The sequence below is a fragment of the Oncorhynchus keta genome, chromosome 10 (assembly GCF_023373465.1).
Source record: "Oncorhynchus keta strain PuntledgeMale-10-30-2019 chromosome 10, Oket_V2, whole genome shotgun sequence".
In the NCBI taxonomy this organism is placed as follows: Eukaryota; Metazoa; Chordata; class Actinopteri; order Salmoniformes; family Salmonidae; genus Oncorhynchus; species Oncorhynchus keta.
In genome coordinates this window covers 45583950-45600327 of record NC_068430.1, presented here as the reverse complement: position 1 = coordinate 45600327, position 16378 = coordinate 45583950, and the positions used below count along the sequence as shown (strand labels likewise).

Genomic DNA, 16378 nt, shown 5'->3' with positions numbered 1-16378 from the left:
GATAAAGACCTTTAGTTCAATAACCACATGAATGTCTTTAATATACTCCGTCGCTTAACCATTATAACCAGCCAAGCCTGTAATAAAACACCTTGATTTGCTGCTTCCTCAAATCCCTCTACACTTAGAACACTTAAAAGATGCACGATGCAGAAATCGCTCCACCATATCCTGGTTGCTAAAATACTAATAGTTCGACTTATTTCAGTTTGTGACAAATCAAGCAAGTATAGTGTAGAAAATGATTGTTCCAGCTAAACCATTGTGAAAGAAATTCTCCATAACCCAAAATATTGTATTTTCAGCTGTTTGAAGCTGGTGTACAAAACAGAAAGTACAAAGACAAAAACTAAACGGGAAGCATAGAAATAAGACATAAAACATCTACCACTTCCTACACTTGCTTTCAATGAGAATGACAGATCTATAACTCCCATTTCTATGTGAATGAGTCACCCAAAAGGTTACATATTGCAGCTTTAAAATAATACAAACTAAAGTAATCTGATACAACAAACCGTTTTAAACCAGACCAAATCTTGTCGATAAGAAACTTTAAAAAGCATGTCACAGTAGGAATCAAATGGTAACACAGTCGGACCTCTCTGAAAGATAAAACCTGCTGTACTGTCAGTCAAAGTAGGGTTTGGTAGCTTTTCTGGGGTAAGGAGAGTTATCAAAAGCAGAGACAGGCAGCTATAACCCAGATATGCAGCTATTAAAACCTTAAGTGCCCTAAAAATGTTCAGCTGTAGCCTACAGGTCTAGTTAAGACAGAAACCAAGTGTGTGCCCTAGCGAGGCAGCAGCGGGACCTGTAGAACAGCAAATCACCGGTGACGAGTCTACCTGGCGGGCGTATCCTGGGCTAGCAAACCCAGCGCATCTAGATGTTCTGTCACAGGGTAGATACTGACCTCCGGCTTCCACCACCCAGCACAGCAAGGCAGGAGAGGACACCGGTAGATTGGCAGAACACAGGTGAAGAATCTGACTGTCGAAGAGTATCCAAGGCTAGTCAGCCCAGCGCATCTAGACAGTCAGTCAGTCACAGCACAGCTATGTCCTCACAGCTTTCAGGGAAGGAACCACCCCGTCACGGTCTCTTCGTGTAGAGACAGCAGACGTCACTATGTGGTTTCCTTGCGATTTTAACACTTGGATTACTTTGTTGCGTTCAGTGTTGTTCAATGACAACTCTCGCAGCCTATAACAGTATTGCAAACAATACGATCAACAGAACTGCCCTGCCACCATCTTGATACATTAGAAGGGAAGTAAATTTGCAGAGCATTCAGAAAGTATTCAGACCCCTTAACTATTTACACATTTTGTTACGTTACAGCCTTATTATGATATTGATTAAACAAAGAAAAAAAATCCTCAATCTACACACAATAGCCCATAATGACAAACCAATAACAGCTTTTTAGAAATTTGTGAAAATGTAATTAAAGATAATTTACTTGAGTATTCAGACTCTTTGATAAGAGACTCGAAATGTTGGTCTTGTGCATCAATTGATCATATTTGATATGTTTCCACAACTTGATTGGACCTGTGGTAAATTCAATTGATTGGACATGATTTGGAAAGGTACACACATCTATATAAAAAGGTCCCACAGTTGACAGTGCATGTCAGAGCAAAAACCTAGCCATGAGGTCGAAATAATTGTCCGTAGAGCTCCGAGATAGGATTGTGTTGAGGCACAGATCTGGGGAAGGGCACCCAAAATTGTCTGCAGCATTGAAGGTCTCTACAAACACAGTGGCTTCAATCATTCTAAAATGGAAGAAGTTTGGAACTACTGACTGTTCCTAGAGCTGGCCGCCCGGCCAAACTGAGCAATAGGCGGAGAAGGGCCTTGGTCAGGGAAGTAACCAAGACTCCGATGGTCACTCTGACAGAGCTCCAGAGTTTCTCTGTGATGGTAGAACCTCCCAGAAGGACAACCATTTCTGCAGCACTCCAACAATCATGCCTTTATCGTATAGTGACCAGACAGAAGCCACTCTACCATTCAGTAAAAGGCACATGACATCACACTTGGAGTATCCCAAAAGGCACATAAGACTCTCAGACCATGAGAAACAAGATTGAACTCTTTGGCCTGAATGGCAAGCGTCACATCTGGAGGAAACCTGGCACTATCCGTACGGTGAAGCATGGTGGCAGCATCATGCGTGGGGATGTTTTTCAGCAGCAGGGACTAGGAGACTAGTCAGGATCGAGGGAAAGATGAACGGAGCAAAGTACAGAGAGATCCTTGATGAAAACCTTCAGAACACTCAGGACCTCAGATTGGAGCGAAGGTTCACCTTCCTACAGGACAATGACCCTAAGCTCACAGCCAAGACAACACAGGAGTGGCTTTGGGACAAGTCTCCGATTGTCCTTGAGTGGTCCAGCCAGAGCCCGGACTTGAACCTGGAGAGACCTGAAATAGCTGTGCAGCCATGCTCCACATCCAACCTGACAGAGCTTCAGAGGATCTGCAGAGAAGAATGGGAGAAACTCCCCAAATACAGGTGTGCCAAGCTATATATACACATTTGAAGTCGGAAGTTTACATTCACATTAGCCAAATATATTTAAACTCAGTTTCACAAATCCTGACATTTAATCCTAGTAAAAATTCCCTGTTTTAGGTCAGTTAGGATCACCACTTTATATTAATGTGAAATGTCAGAATAATAGTAGTGAGAGATTTATTTCCATTTTTTATTTCTTTCATCACATTAGCAGTGGGTCAGGTCAGAAGTTAACACACACTCAATTAGTATTTGGGAGCATTGCCTTTAAATTGTTTAACTTGGGTCAAACGTTTCGGGCAGCCTTCCCCAAGCTTCCAACAATAAGTTGGGTGAATTTTGGCCCATTCCTCCTGACAGAGCTGGTGTAACTGAGTCAGGTTTGTAAGGCCTCCTTGCTCGCACACGCTTTTTCAGTTCTGCCCACAGATTTTCTATAGGATTGAAGTCAGGGCTTTGTGATGGCCACTCCAATACCTTGACTTTGTTGTCCTTAAGCCATTTTGCCACAACTTTGGAAGTATGCTTGGGGTCATTGTCCGTTTGGAAGACCCATTCGCCACCAAGCTTTAACTTCCTGATTGATGTCTTGAGATGTTGCTTCAATATATCCACGTAATTCTCCAGCCTCATGATGCCATCTATTTTGTGAAATGCACCAGTCCGTCCTGCAGCAACACACAACATGATGCTGCCACCCCTGTGCTTCATGGCTGGGATGGTGTTCTTCAGCTTGCAAGCCTCCCCCTTTTTCCTCCAAACATAACATTGGTCTTTATGGCCAAACATTTATTTTGTTTCATCAGACCAGAAGACATTTCTCCAAAAAGTAGTGGCATCTTCCTTGCTGAGCGGCCTTTCAGGTTATGTCGATATTGGACTCGTTTTACTGTGGATATAGATCATTTTGTACCTGTTTCCTCCAACATCTTCACAAGGTCCTTTACCGTTGTTCTGGGATTGATTTGCACTTTTCGCACCAAAGTACGTTCATCTCTAGGAGACAGAATTAGTCTCCTTTCTGAGCTGTATTATGGCTGCGTGGTCCCATGGTGTTTATACTTGCGTACTATTGTTTTTACAGATGAACGTGGTACCTTCAGGCGTTTGGAAATTGCTCCCAAGGAAGAACTAGACTTGTGGAGATCTACAATTATTTTTCTGAGGTTGGCTGATTTCTATTGATTTTCCCCTGATGTCAAGCAAAGAGGCACTGAGTTTGAAGGTAGACCTTGAAATACATCCACAGGTACACCTCTAATTGACTCAAATGATGTCAATTAGCCTATCAGAAGCTTCTGTTTAAAGGCATAGTCAACTTAGTATACATAAACTTCTGACCCACTGGAATTGTGATAAAGTGAATTATAAATTAAATAATCTGTCTGTAAACAATTGTTGGAAAAATTACTTGTGTCATGCACTAAGTAGATGTCCTAAACGACTTGCCAAAACTATAGTTTGTTAACGAGAAATTTGTGGAGTGGTTGAAAAAGAGTTAATGACTACAACCTAAGTGTATGTAAACTTCCGACTTCAACTGTGTGTGTGTGTGTGTGTGTGTGTGTGTGTGTGTGTTATATATATATATATATATAATTATAAATATAAAGATATATATATATATATATATATATATAAAATAATGACATTTACACACACAAAGATTTCTAAAAACCTGTTTTTGCTTTGTCATTATGGGGTATTGTGTGTAGATTGATGAGGGAAGAAACGATTGAATCAATTTTAGAATAATGTGGAAAAAGTCAAGGGGTCTGAATACTTTCCGAATGCACTGTAGATGTTTCACATCTCTGGAAGGTGGCTAAAACATGCTTCCCCTCAATATGAGATCTGTATGGAAAACATTTACATTAGACATTTTAGTGATTTAGCAGATGCTATTATCCAGAGTGACTTACACTAAGTGCATTCATCTTAAGATAGCTAGGTGAGACAACCACATACTGTATCACAATGAAATATACAGGATACGAACATTCCATTACAGCTTAACAATGGATATATAGGTTTTTGCAACAACAAAAAAAACTACCTTTTAATTCACATCTAGAATCTATGAATAAAACATCTAAGTACAGTAATATTTTGGACAAACACTAAGGTAATCATAAGCAATCATTTCTGGTGAAAAAACACACGTGAAAAATTGGTGGATATAGCACTTTGGAAATAAGCTCATTTATTTATAACATCAGAGACCAAGAACGTCAAACTAAGCCTGGTCTAATCGCCATAATATATTCTAAGTGAATCTCACAAGTACACTCAAAAATACAGGGGTGACCCCATTCTAGTCTTCATCACTCTTAAAGGCAGTCTCGTGTAATACTGTAATCCTGCGCCTTTCCTGCCATGGCGCTAGCAGCATAACTGAGCTGATGTGTCATACAACCCCACCCACCGAACAGGGAAATCCTGGGCCAATGAGGCTGGGCCATTAGCTGCAGGCACAGCGATGAATCACTGCTCTGCCCGTGTCATATATGCCTACATGCCACGCCATTCTAACCGCCTCCACAAGAGAGCTAGGGCGTGTTTACACACATCTAACTAGGCGTATATCCTAAGTAATAATGTCTAGTTGTTTCTTTACCTTGCTGGACTGTAAGTTTCTCCCCTTTGCCTAAAATAGTGATGTGTCATGTTCTAATTCTGTGTAAGCCTTGCCTACGTAAATTGTTATGGAGTCCCCCGTGCTCCATACCCTGGACACCCGTGTTCGATACCCTGGTCCCCCCGTGCTCGATACCCTGGTTGGATAACTTGAGCAGATCCAGTCTCAAACCTAGGTTGGACAGCAAAATCAGCAGGAGCAGAAGCATTGCATTGTGTTTTCAAAAAAACAGTAGTGTCTCTGGAGCAAACAACACTACACTGAACACAACATAGCAGAGAAGAGCAAATCCCATGAAACTGTACTTATGGCAATGCTGAGTGTGTCCAAGAGTGTGTGTGTGCGTTTGTATGCACTTTTGTTTGTGTATGCAGGCATGCATGTGTCTGTGTGTGTACGGGCACGTGTGTGTCTGTGTGTGTACGGGCGTGTGTGTGTGTGTGTGTGTGTGTAGTGGGTGGAGAAAAGGGAAAAGTGCCTCTCCTATCTGTGTAGTAGTTCAGGTGAGTGTTAATGGAGGTGGTAAAGTGTTGTTAAGGTGGAGTTTAATGCTCATCTTTCTCTCCTCTCCCGCCTCCACTGATGCACCACAGAGTAATGAACCATAGAGATAAAACGACTGGATCCATCTCTAGGAAATGAACAACCACATTTATCCTGGATCAGGTGATGCACTTAGTGCTACTGCATCAGTATTCACATGTTCCCAAATGGCACCCTATCCCCTATACAGTGCAATGCTTTTGACCAGAGCCATATAGGTCCTGGTCAAATGTGGCGTACTACAGTATATAGGGAATAGGGTGGCATTTGGGATTTTAAAAAACATTGTAGTTGGTAGATAACTAGCCAGCCATATCAAATAAGGAAGTGTTCTGCTAGCTACAGTACTGTGTACGGAAGCGGTACAGACGGATAAAGATATACATTTGTTACATGCACTGGGCTGTGGCGAGATGAGAGTGACGTCATTGTCAGAGAAGCCCCCCCGGTGGATAGAACACTTACTCACACAGCCAAGGGACTGAAGTAGAACTGTATCGGCAAGGCAAACCGAATCCTAGACAGGTCATTTGAGCCGAGCGGCCCCTTCTTGTCTTGTGAAAGGAAGAAAGTGAATCCGCGCACTAAATAGCGGCATTATGACAACAGTGATATGAGATGTCAGGCTTCTGATGCCCATTTGCTTACAAAACAATCAGAAGAAAACCCATCTTGTTTTCTACTGAAATTAACCAGCCTTTCGTTATGTGTTTGAGTGCCTCCCCCCCTCCATCCACCAGTCAGTCCACTGAAAACATAATTATGTTTCCTTCATTAAAAATAGTCATTTATTGTGCAGAGAACAGCGCTACAGCTGTCCCTTGATTACTAAATGGAATAGAGCAATGATCTATGAAGTCATTAGGGCTACAGTGTGGAACTAATTCCAACCCTGGAATGAACCGCAGAACCAAGGAGGGGCGCGAGAGAGAGAGCGAGAGAGAGCGAGAAAGTAGCGGTGGCCATTTTCTACTCTCAACCCATAGTTGATCAGCTGTCAGATATCATGTGATTAATCTACTCTGAGTGATTCCAATCGTGTATGTACGTGTGTGCACGTGCGTAAATGTTCCGCTGATAAATCAGAGTGCAAGTTGTTGGTGGCGAAAGATTATCTCCTTGTTTCTAAAACCAGCCCGGGGATGGTTTGAAGGCCTGGTTAGCAAACGGTGTTGAACTCATTAGCAGTACGCCCATAGCCACACCTGCGCTAATGGATAGCATGTGCAGGAGGGAGCAGTTAAAGGAATACTTCACTAGCTAAAGGCTTGCTGGGGACTGGGGAGTGGCTGTACAGTGAAATAGATACTGTATTGGGTTAAATGGTTAGCATTAGCAGGTCATTGAACTTGCACAGTCCATACTGGACCTATATTATACATATATTATGTACTTCAGCCTGTATTTTCAAAACTTTGGGTAGGAAACAGCAACGATACAAATGTCCTACACACAGCATCACTTAACCTCCATAATTAACCCTTCACTCTCTGCTGCTCAAACGGATTTTAAAATCAGTCATGTCAGAGCAGTTTAGCCCTGGGACTCAACCAGCAGCCTAACTCTGGCCATGGGCCCTATTCATGGGTTACCTGTTTCCTCACAATATTGTTTTGAATGTTTGAGTGAATTTTTTTGGGGTCATTGTCATTTAAGAGGACATTCTTTCTACAATGTATTCTTTCTACAAGGTCACCTGATTTTAGCTAGCTAACTTGAGGCATTGCTAGCAATTGTTGACGAACTTTGCTAGCTAATGACAACATTGCCATCTGTCTAAAGTACATTTGACGACATGATAATGCTGGCAAAGTTGTTTCCAACTATACATTTGACTACTTTCTCAATGTCGTCGTATTTTCAGGCACTATTGTGTAATTTAGACGAAACCATATTTAGCCTCTGTCCAGAATGACTGGGCGCTTATCATCACTTTAGGGCACCACTACTGTGGTGAGTAGATGTTCATAACAATGGCATGACATTACCAACAATGGCATGATGCGACCGAGTGACAGAGGTGCAACCTATGAATAAGGATCAGATATATGATGACGTCATTATAACATTCAGTAGGGCTAATGGGGTGATACAGTAATGTGTGAGTGTGTGTGTAATGTCCCTTACCCTCGATGGGCGATGTCTTGAGCCTGCGGCAGACCCCCTGCACGTCTCCGTAGGAGTTGGCTATCTTGGTGACGGCCTCTCCACTCCTCAGCTCCATCAGCTCTCGGAGGTCCATCACCGTGATGCCAAAGTCCCCCTCCTGGTTGCCATCGGCAACAGAGTTCCCGGGAGGGTGGTCCGCCGTGTTGTTGGCCATTTTGTCGTTGTTGGATTGTTTTTCTCTTTACTCGCCTACTGTCTCTCTAAGATCACTGTGCGTGACAGTTGTAAACTAAGAACTGGCTCGTAGTGCGGAAATAGTTCAATAGTACAACAAGGAAGTCCAAGTCACCTAAGGGCTTCAACACCTAAGTCCTTACTTTGTGCAGACAGGAAATGTGGGTATTGTAGTAGTATTGAGTGGTGGTCTCTCTGCCAGGTGTGGGAGATGAACATCAGTGGACGAGCGTCTGGACCCGGACGTGCATATTATCTACCAAGGAAACAGTGGAGTCATGTTCCGTTGGCCACTTCTTCTGTTCCACAAAACTGCAAGAGAAAGAGACAAGAAAAAAAAAAGGTTTTAAAACATTGAAAAAGTCTAAATGAATATAAACCACAGGAATAGCTTGCTATTGAGGATTTCTAGCAAATACTACAAGATCACCACCACATAACCAGGAAAAAAGCAAACCCTTAAATTATTGTAGGAACAGTATGGCAGTGGTTCCCCAAACTGTGGGGCGGGCGGGCGAGGGGGGTCATTTGTAATTTAAGGAACTCAGCCCGGTTTGAAACGTACTCTTGAAAGTTACAATTGCAGAACGCGCAAGGTGCATTTACAAAATTGGGTACGGCATCGTCAGTTCCTCTTCGCGTTAGTTATTGCAGACCTTAGAGAGCGATGTATAACTACTCAGAAAGTGTCCAGATCAACCAGCCCATGTCAGCTAACGTTTTTTTTATATCAAGTTTTTGTTGTTGCCCATTGTCATTTTTTTGGGTCACACAAATACTACACGCATACACATTCGACACTGCAAAATGTACAGAATTGCAAGAAAAGTGGAGGAACTGAGATCAGAGAAGAAAATGCCAAAACGCTAAAGAGATTCTCAAAAGCAGAGAGCATGTGATTCTCTGAATGGGAAAGACAGCCAATGCTTTGCATCGAGGTTGAACAATTCCTAAGGACAGGCCAGACAGTGAGAAACATATTTAGGATAATCCGACTCACTTGACACACACAGACCCTTTGTTTGTATAAGATTAGCCGTCTCGCAGTAGATCCAACTGCTTGTCCCAAAACGACTGCTTTTCACATAGAATCCTAATTCCCCTATATGGAGGCAGAGGATAAAGACGCCATGGGAATCACCATAGTGACCTGGTTCTATGACACCAGTGCTATAGAGTAGTTATCAGTGGTGTGTAGCTGTAGAGGAGCTATAATAGATTGTTACTATCTCCCATACAATACAAAGTCTAATACAGCAGTCTTTAATGCAGCGCTGTGTTGAAACTGACTGGAAGGAAGAGGACATTATGCTAATGTGAGATAACACTCTGGACCACTCCTCTGAGCCAGTGTTTGTGTGTGTGTGTGTGTGTGTGTGTGTCCCAATCCTCTGGGTTCTCCATGACATACTAAACACCCCAAATGGAGGTCTGCCTTTGATGTGTGCTTATGTGATAAGAACTGATGTGCTGGAGTGTTACTCTCCGGATTTCCATTCTCTGTCTCACAGGTCAGAAATACACTCATGCACACGCACATCCACACCAGGGTTTCCGTTAGCCGGCAACAGCCGACTTTTGGCCGATAAAAATGATCTCTCATACACACCCCGATTGCCTTATTTATATGCACCTGATGCTGAGGAGGGAGAGCGAGAGACGAGCCTTGGCCTAAAGTTACTGTTGATTGCGAAGATGGAGGCCATTTTCATTGGAGCAAAATGAAAGTTAGGGGGGAAAGTATGCCGATAGTGATTTATAATAATTTATTGTATTATTATTATTAGTCTATTTATTCATCTAAACCAGTTGTTTAATATGCAAAAAAAGTGTTTTGTTTCATTCGGTTTTCTCAATACGATCTGCCTTTTTAATTGTGTGCTCCATATTTAGTTTACGACAGGTCAAGGAGACCTGCCTATTGCTGTCATTTGTTGGATACGGTAAGCACTAGACTTTGTTGGTAATTGCTGCAATATAGCCTGTTCAAAACATTTGTGAATGTTTAAACCAGTTCACAAGTGTTTTATTTCATTCTGTTGGGCCATTTTCTTTGGCCAAATTAAGTTCCAAATGTAATATTGTGTTTGACAAAATATAATATCCTGCTCTTATTTTGCCTATAAACAATGGCTTGACTTACTTTTGAAATTACCCAAATAAAAGTTTAGAAACTTTTGTGAAGGTGTGGTGTTGTGTGGCAGTGCGCACCAACTGACTCTGAAAGTTGAACTTGAGGTGAGGAAGAATGTTTTAGGCCTGCCAGAGTGAATCCTATAAATTAACAATATAATGCTCATCATTAATTATGATAGAAAATTAACGAATTAGTCTCCTTGTGCACGCCTATATCATAGCAGACGCAGTAGCCCATCTGAAAGGCATGTCAGTGCAGCATTCTACCAGCTCTAGGTCTAACCTTTATCTTCATTTATATATATTTTTAAAATATTAATATCGTACAGTGAATGCCTAAGCCTATAGGCATATGCATGCAACACCCTGGTGTGTTTAGTGCTCAAATCAGCTGAATAATTATTGTTTTAGGAAAGTAAAAACCAATAATGCAAATGGACAAGAAAGTTTTGCATAGGCTACGCACCGAAAACACAAGGAATAGTGTTTTAGAAATGTGTAATTAAGGTTGTTCTTAAGGACACGTAAATGTGGCTCATTTGGCCAACATCGCTCGTTTATTGATGGTGCTGGCTGCTTGGGTGGACGCCCTAATGGGTTACGCACCCCAATACATATGGATGACCGGGTCATTTTCTCAAAATGTCAGATAAATGTAAATAATCCCAGTCACTTGGCAAATTTTCCTAACAAAAACCCTGACACACACACACACACACACACACACACACACACTATAATTAGCCTAGGAGCGGTTATTTTATATATGGGAAAGTGGTGTGAGGTGGTTTGCTTGTGAGAACCTGCAGGAAGGCATGAACCTAGATTGGGTTAATATGCTCTTCTTTATACTCTGACATCTTCCCTGGAATTTGATAGAAATATAAAACAAAGAGCACCTCACTGATTTAACCTCAGGCCTTTCACTGAAGCAGTTAGACAAAACAACCACCATGGCCATGTACTGCTCCTCAATGGAAGTTTCCACACACTTAGGTTGGAGTCATTAAAAAAAAAAAAAAAACTTGTTTTTCAACCACTCCACAAAATCCTTGTTAGGAAACTATAGTTTTGGAAAGTCAGTTAGGACATCGAATTTTTCCAACAATTGTTTTCAGATTATTTCACTGTATCACAATTCCAGTGGGTCAGAAGTTTACATGCACTAAGTTGACTGTGCCTTTAAATGCTTGGAGAATTCCAGAAATGTCATGACTTTAGAAGCTTCTGATAGGCTAATTGACATCATTTGAGTCAATTGGAGGTGTACCTGTGGCTGTATTTCAAGGCCAACCTTCAAACTCAGTGCCTCGTTGCTTGGCATCATGGGAAAAATCTAAAGAAATAAGCCAAGATCGCAGAAAAATATTGTAGACCTCCACAAGTCTGGTTCATCCTTGGGAGCAATTTCCAAAACACCTGAAGGTACCACGTTCATCAGTACAAACAACAGTATGCAAGTATAAACACAATGGGACCACACAGCCCTCATGCCGCTCAGGAAGGAGACACGTTCGGTCTCCTAGAGATGAACGTACTTCGGTGTGAAAGGTGCAAATCGATCCCAGAACAGCAGCAAAAGGACCTTTGAAGATGCTGGAGGAAACCGGTACAAAAGTATCCATTTCCATAGTAGAGGTCAACCGATTATGATTTTTCAACACCGATACCGATTATTGGAGGACCCAAAAAAGCTGATACCAATTAATCTGATTATTTTTATTTATATATAATAATGACAATTACACCAATACCGAATGAACACTTAATATAACACATCAATTTAGTCTCAAATAAATAATGAAACGTGTTCAATTTGGTTTAAATAATGCAAAAACAAAGTGTTGGAGAAGAGTAAAAGTGCAATATGTGTCATGTAAAAAAAGCTAACGTTTAAGTTCCTTGCTCAGAACATATGAAAGCTGGTGGTTCCTTTTAACATGAGTCTTCAATATTCCCAGGTAAGAAGTTTTAGGTTGTAGTTATTACAGGACTATTTCTCTCTATACCATTTGTATTTCATATACTTTTGACTATTGGATGTTCTAACAGGTACTTTATTATTGCCAGCCTAATCTCGGGAGTTGATAGGCTTGAAGTCATAAACAGCGCAATGCTTGAAGCACAGCGAAGAGCTGCTGGCAAATGCATGAAAGTGCTATTTGAATGAATGCTTACGAGCCTGCTGCTGCCTACCACCGCTCAGGTCAGACTGCTCTATCAAATCATAGACTTACTTATAATAACACACAGAAATATGAGCCTTAGGTCATTAATATGGTAAAATCCAGAAACTATCATCTCGAAAACAAAACGTTTATTCTTTCAGTGAAATACGAAACCGTTCCGTATTTTATCTAAGGGGTGGCATCCCTACGTCTAAATATCGCTGTTACATTGCATAACCTTCAATGTCATAATTATGTACAATTCTGGAAAATTAATTACGGTCTTTGTTAGGAATAAATGGTCTTCACACAGTTCGCAACAAGCCAGGCGGCCCAAACTGCTGCATATACCATGACTCTGCTTGCACAGAACGCAAAAGTAGTGAGAAAATGTCCAGAGTTAAAAGAAATTCATGTTAGCAAGCAATATTAACTAAATATGCAGATTTAAAAATATATACTTGTGTATTGATTTTAAGAAAGGCATTGATGTAACGACAGTGATTTTTTCACGAATGCGCTTGTTAAATCACCCGTTTGGCAAAGTAGGCTGTGATTCAATGATAAATTAACAGGCACCACATCGATTATATGCAACACAGGACAAGCTAGATAAACTAGCAGTATCAACCATGTGTAGTTAACTAGTGATTATGTTAAGATTGATTGTTTTTTATAAGATAAGTTTAGTTTAATGTTAGGTAGCACCTTACCTTGAGTGCAAAGTAATCAGCCATAACTGGTGTCCAAAAATGCTGATTACAGATTGTTATGAAAATGTCCCTAATTAATAAATCGGCCATTCCGATTAATTTGTCGACCTCTGATCCATAGTAAAACGAGTCCTATATCATCATAACCTGAAAGGACGCTCATAAACAATGATTGTACTTTTTGGAGAAATGTCCTCTGGTCTGATGAAACAAATTTAAATGTTTGGCCATAATGACCATAGTTATGTTTGGAGAAAAAAGGAGAGGCTTGCAAGTCGAAGAATACCATCCCAACTGTGAAGCACGGGGGGTGGCAGCATTATGTTGTGGGGGTGTTTTGCTGTAGGACAGACTGCCGCACTTCACAAAATAGATGGCATGAAAGGCTTGAAAATTATGTGGATATTCTGAAGCAACATCTCAGGACATCAGTCAGGAAGTTAAAGCTTGGTCGCAAAATGAGTCTTCCAAGCATACTTCCAAAGTTGTGGCAAAATGGCTTGAGGACAACAAAGTCAAGGTATTGGAGTGGCCTTCACAAAGCCCAGACCTCAATCCTATAGAAAATTGTGGGCAGAACTGAAAAACCGTGTTCAAGCAAGGAGGCCTACAAACCTGACTCAGTTACACCAGGTCTGTCAGGAGGAATGGCATTTTTACTCTGATTAAATGTCAGGAATTGTGAAAAACAGAGTTTTCATGCATTTGGCTAAGGTGTAGGTAATCTTCCGACTTCAACAGTATATACAGCTTACCATTCAAAGTGAATGGCTATCTATATTGCTCCCCCAAGAAGTGTGTTCCTCTCTCTATGTTTGTGTGTGTGTGTGTGTGTGTGTGTGTGTGTGTGTGTGAGCGAGAGAGACTTTCCACAGAGGGGAAGTGACCTGGCCTCTAGAGTTTCAATGATGGCGTTTTCAGCAATGCTTCTGGACAAAGAGTTGGTAGACGCTGCATACTGATGTAACCAGTATGCATGTGTAAATGCCACATGAGATCAGTTTCCAAACAAAATCTATTGACTTTGAAATGCCAGCAGTCGCCTGGGGACCATTAAAGGGCCACTAAATGGCTCCCTAAATTAGGGGCCCAAACAGTGAGAGCTTTTAGACAACATACAGTACACTGCAATACACTATATACAGTGCCTTGCGAAAGTATTTGGCCCCCTTGAACTTTGCGACCTTTTGCCACATTTCAGGCTTCAAACATAAAGATATAAAACTGTATTTTTTTGTGAAGAATCAACAAGTGGGACACAATCATGAAGTGGAACGACATTTTATTTGATATTTCAAACTTTTTTTTGCCTTTTTGTATCCACATCCGGCTTTAAACTTCTTCACAACAGTATCTCGGACCTGCCTGGTGTGTTCCTTGTTCTTCATGATGCTCTCTGCGCTTTTAACGGACCTCTGAGACTATCACAGTGCAGGTGCATTTATACGGAGACTTGATTACACACAGGTGGATTGTATTTATCATCATTAGTCATTTAGGTCAACATTGGATCATTCAGAGATCCTCACTGAACTTCTGGAGAGAGTTTGCTGCACTGAAAGTAAAGGGGCTGAATAATTTTGCACGCCCAATTTTTCAGTTTTTGATTTGTTAAATAAGTTTGAAATATCCAATAAATGTCGTTCCACTTCATGATTGTGTCCCACTTGTTGATTCTTCACAAAAAAAATACAGTTTTATATCTTTGTTTGAAGCCTGAAATGTGGCAAAAGGTCGCAAAGTTCAAGGGGGCCGAATACTTTCGCAAGGCACTGTATACAAAAGTACGTGGATAAATTAGTGGATTCAGCTATTTCAGCCACAGCCAATGCTGACAGGTGTATACAAATCTTTGGCAGTAGAATGGCCTCACTGAAGAGTTTAGTGACATTCAATGTGGCACCATCATAGGATGCCAACTTTCCAACAAGTCAGTTCATCAAATTGATGCACTGCTAGAGCTGTCCCGTTGAACGGTAAGTGCCGTCACTGTGAAGTGGAAATGTCTAGGAGCAACAACGGCTTATCCGCAAAGTGGCAGGCCACACAAGCTCACAGAACAGGACTGCCCAATGCTGAAACGTGTAGCGCGTAAAAATAGTCTGTCCTCGGTTGCAACACCACAGAGTTACAAACTGCCTCTGGAAGCAACTTCAGTACAAAAACAGTTAGTCGGGAGCTTCATAAAATGAGTTTCCATGGCCGAGGAACTCTTCCCAGAAGAGTGAAGGCTGTTATAGTAGCAAACGGGGGACCAACTCCATATTAATGCCCATGATTTTGGAATGAGATGTTCGATGAGTAGGTGTCCACATACACGACCAAAAGTTTGTCCCCAAGTCACCAGCCTCTCCCCTTCTATCGCTCTATCCCCCTTTCGCTCTCTCTGTATTGTTCTCACCCTCACTCTTATCCTCCTCTGTGCCGCTCTTCATCTCTCTCTTCCTCTCTACTTAGTTAACGTGGTCGTGAATACACGGTATGAAAAACAGCCGTAAGCATGACTTTTACAGACTTCTTCTCGTTTCCCACGGTCACTTTGCTATAAACCACATTAACCATCCTCGATCCATCGGCCAGAGAGAATGAGCACCACCGCCCCCAAAATGAACAACAACAACAACACAGATCTGTGACACGTCTCTATACGAGAAGAGATGTTTATTAACGTCGATGGGTGAGGATCTAGCTGCCTGTTAAGACAAGCTAATCAACTGGCACGCTCATTTTACCAATAGTCATTTCATTAGTGAAATTAGCCCAAGCGCCGGAGCATCTCCAAGACCAAGAAAATAACGCAGATGCCTCTGCTTGTTCCCTCATTATGCAAAACAGCGCGGTGATGTCATTAACACGGAATGCAGTAATTATAGCTATTGTGATGATACAATTAGGGAGAGAGGGGGATGTGAGATGGAGAGATGAGGAATGAAAGAATGTGAAAAACAGGAACGAGGAGAATTATCTAATAATTCACTTGAATGTCGAAATGATAGGGGGGGGGGGGGTACCCTCATTATTCTAGTAACATGACCTGATTAAATACATCCAAACTATGGCCTATGTCACAGCGATGGGAGAGAGAGGGTAGAGAAAAGAAAATACAGAGAGACAGAATACCTTAGAGAAGTAGACAGATAACATGGAAGAGAGCAGAGTATCGAATAGCCAAAGAAAAGGCTGTGTGCGCCCAGCTACTACTAGCTGAGGGATTCCCTCTGAGTAAAGGAAGTGAGAGCAGCACAAATACAAGGCATGTGGCCAACTACCTACACTTCCTTATTCACACAAACACACAGCATAC

General features: G+C 41.5%; 1 protein-coding gene across 10 annotated transcripts in view; it reads right to left on the bottom strand.

Moving 5' to 3' along the window:
• LOC118388829 (plasma membrane calcium-transporting ATPase 1-like) overlaps positions 1-16378 on the bottom strand; it is a 146915-nt gene that overhangs the window by 95798 nt on the left and 34739 nt on the right. For all 10 annotated transcript variants that reach the window (XM_052527160.1, XM_052527166.1, XM_052527163.1 and 7 more), the window contains one exon: positions 7842-8369. In XM_052527160.1, coding sequence (XP_052383120.1) covers positions 7842-8037 — 196 coding nt within the window. In that variant the 5' untranslated portion in view covers positions 8038-8369. The remainder of the gene's footprint in view (positions 1-7841; positions 8370-16378) is intronic.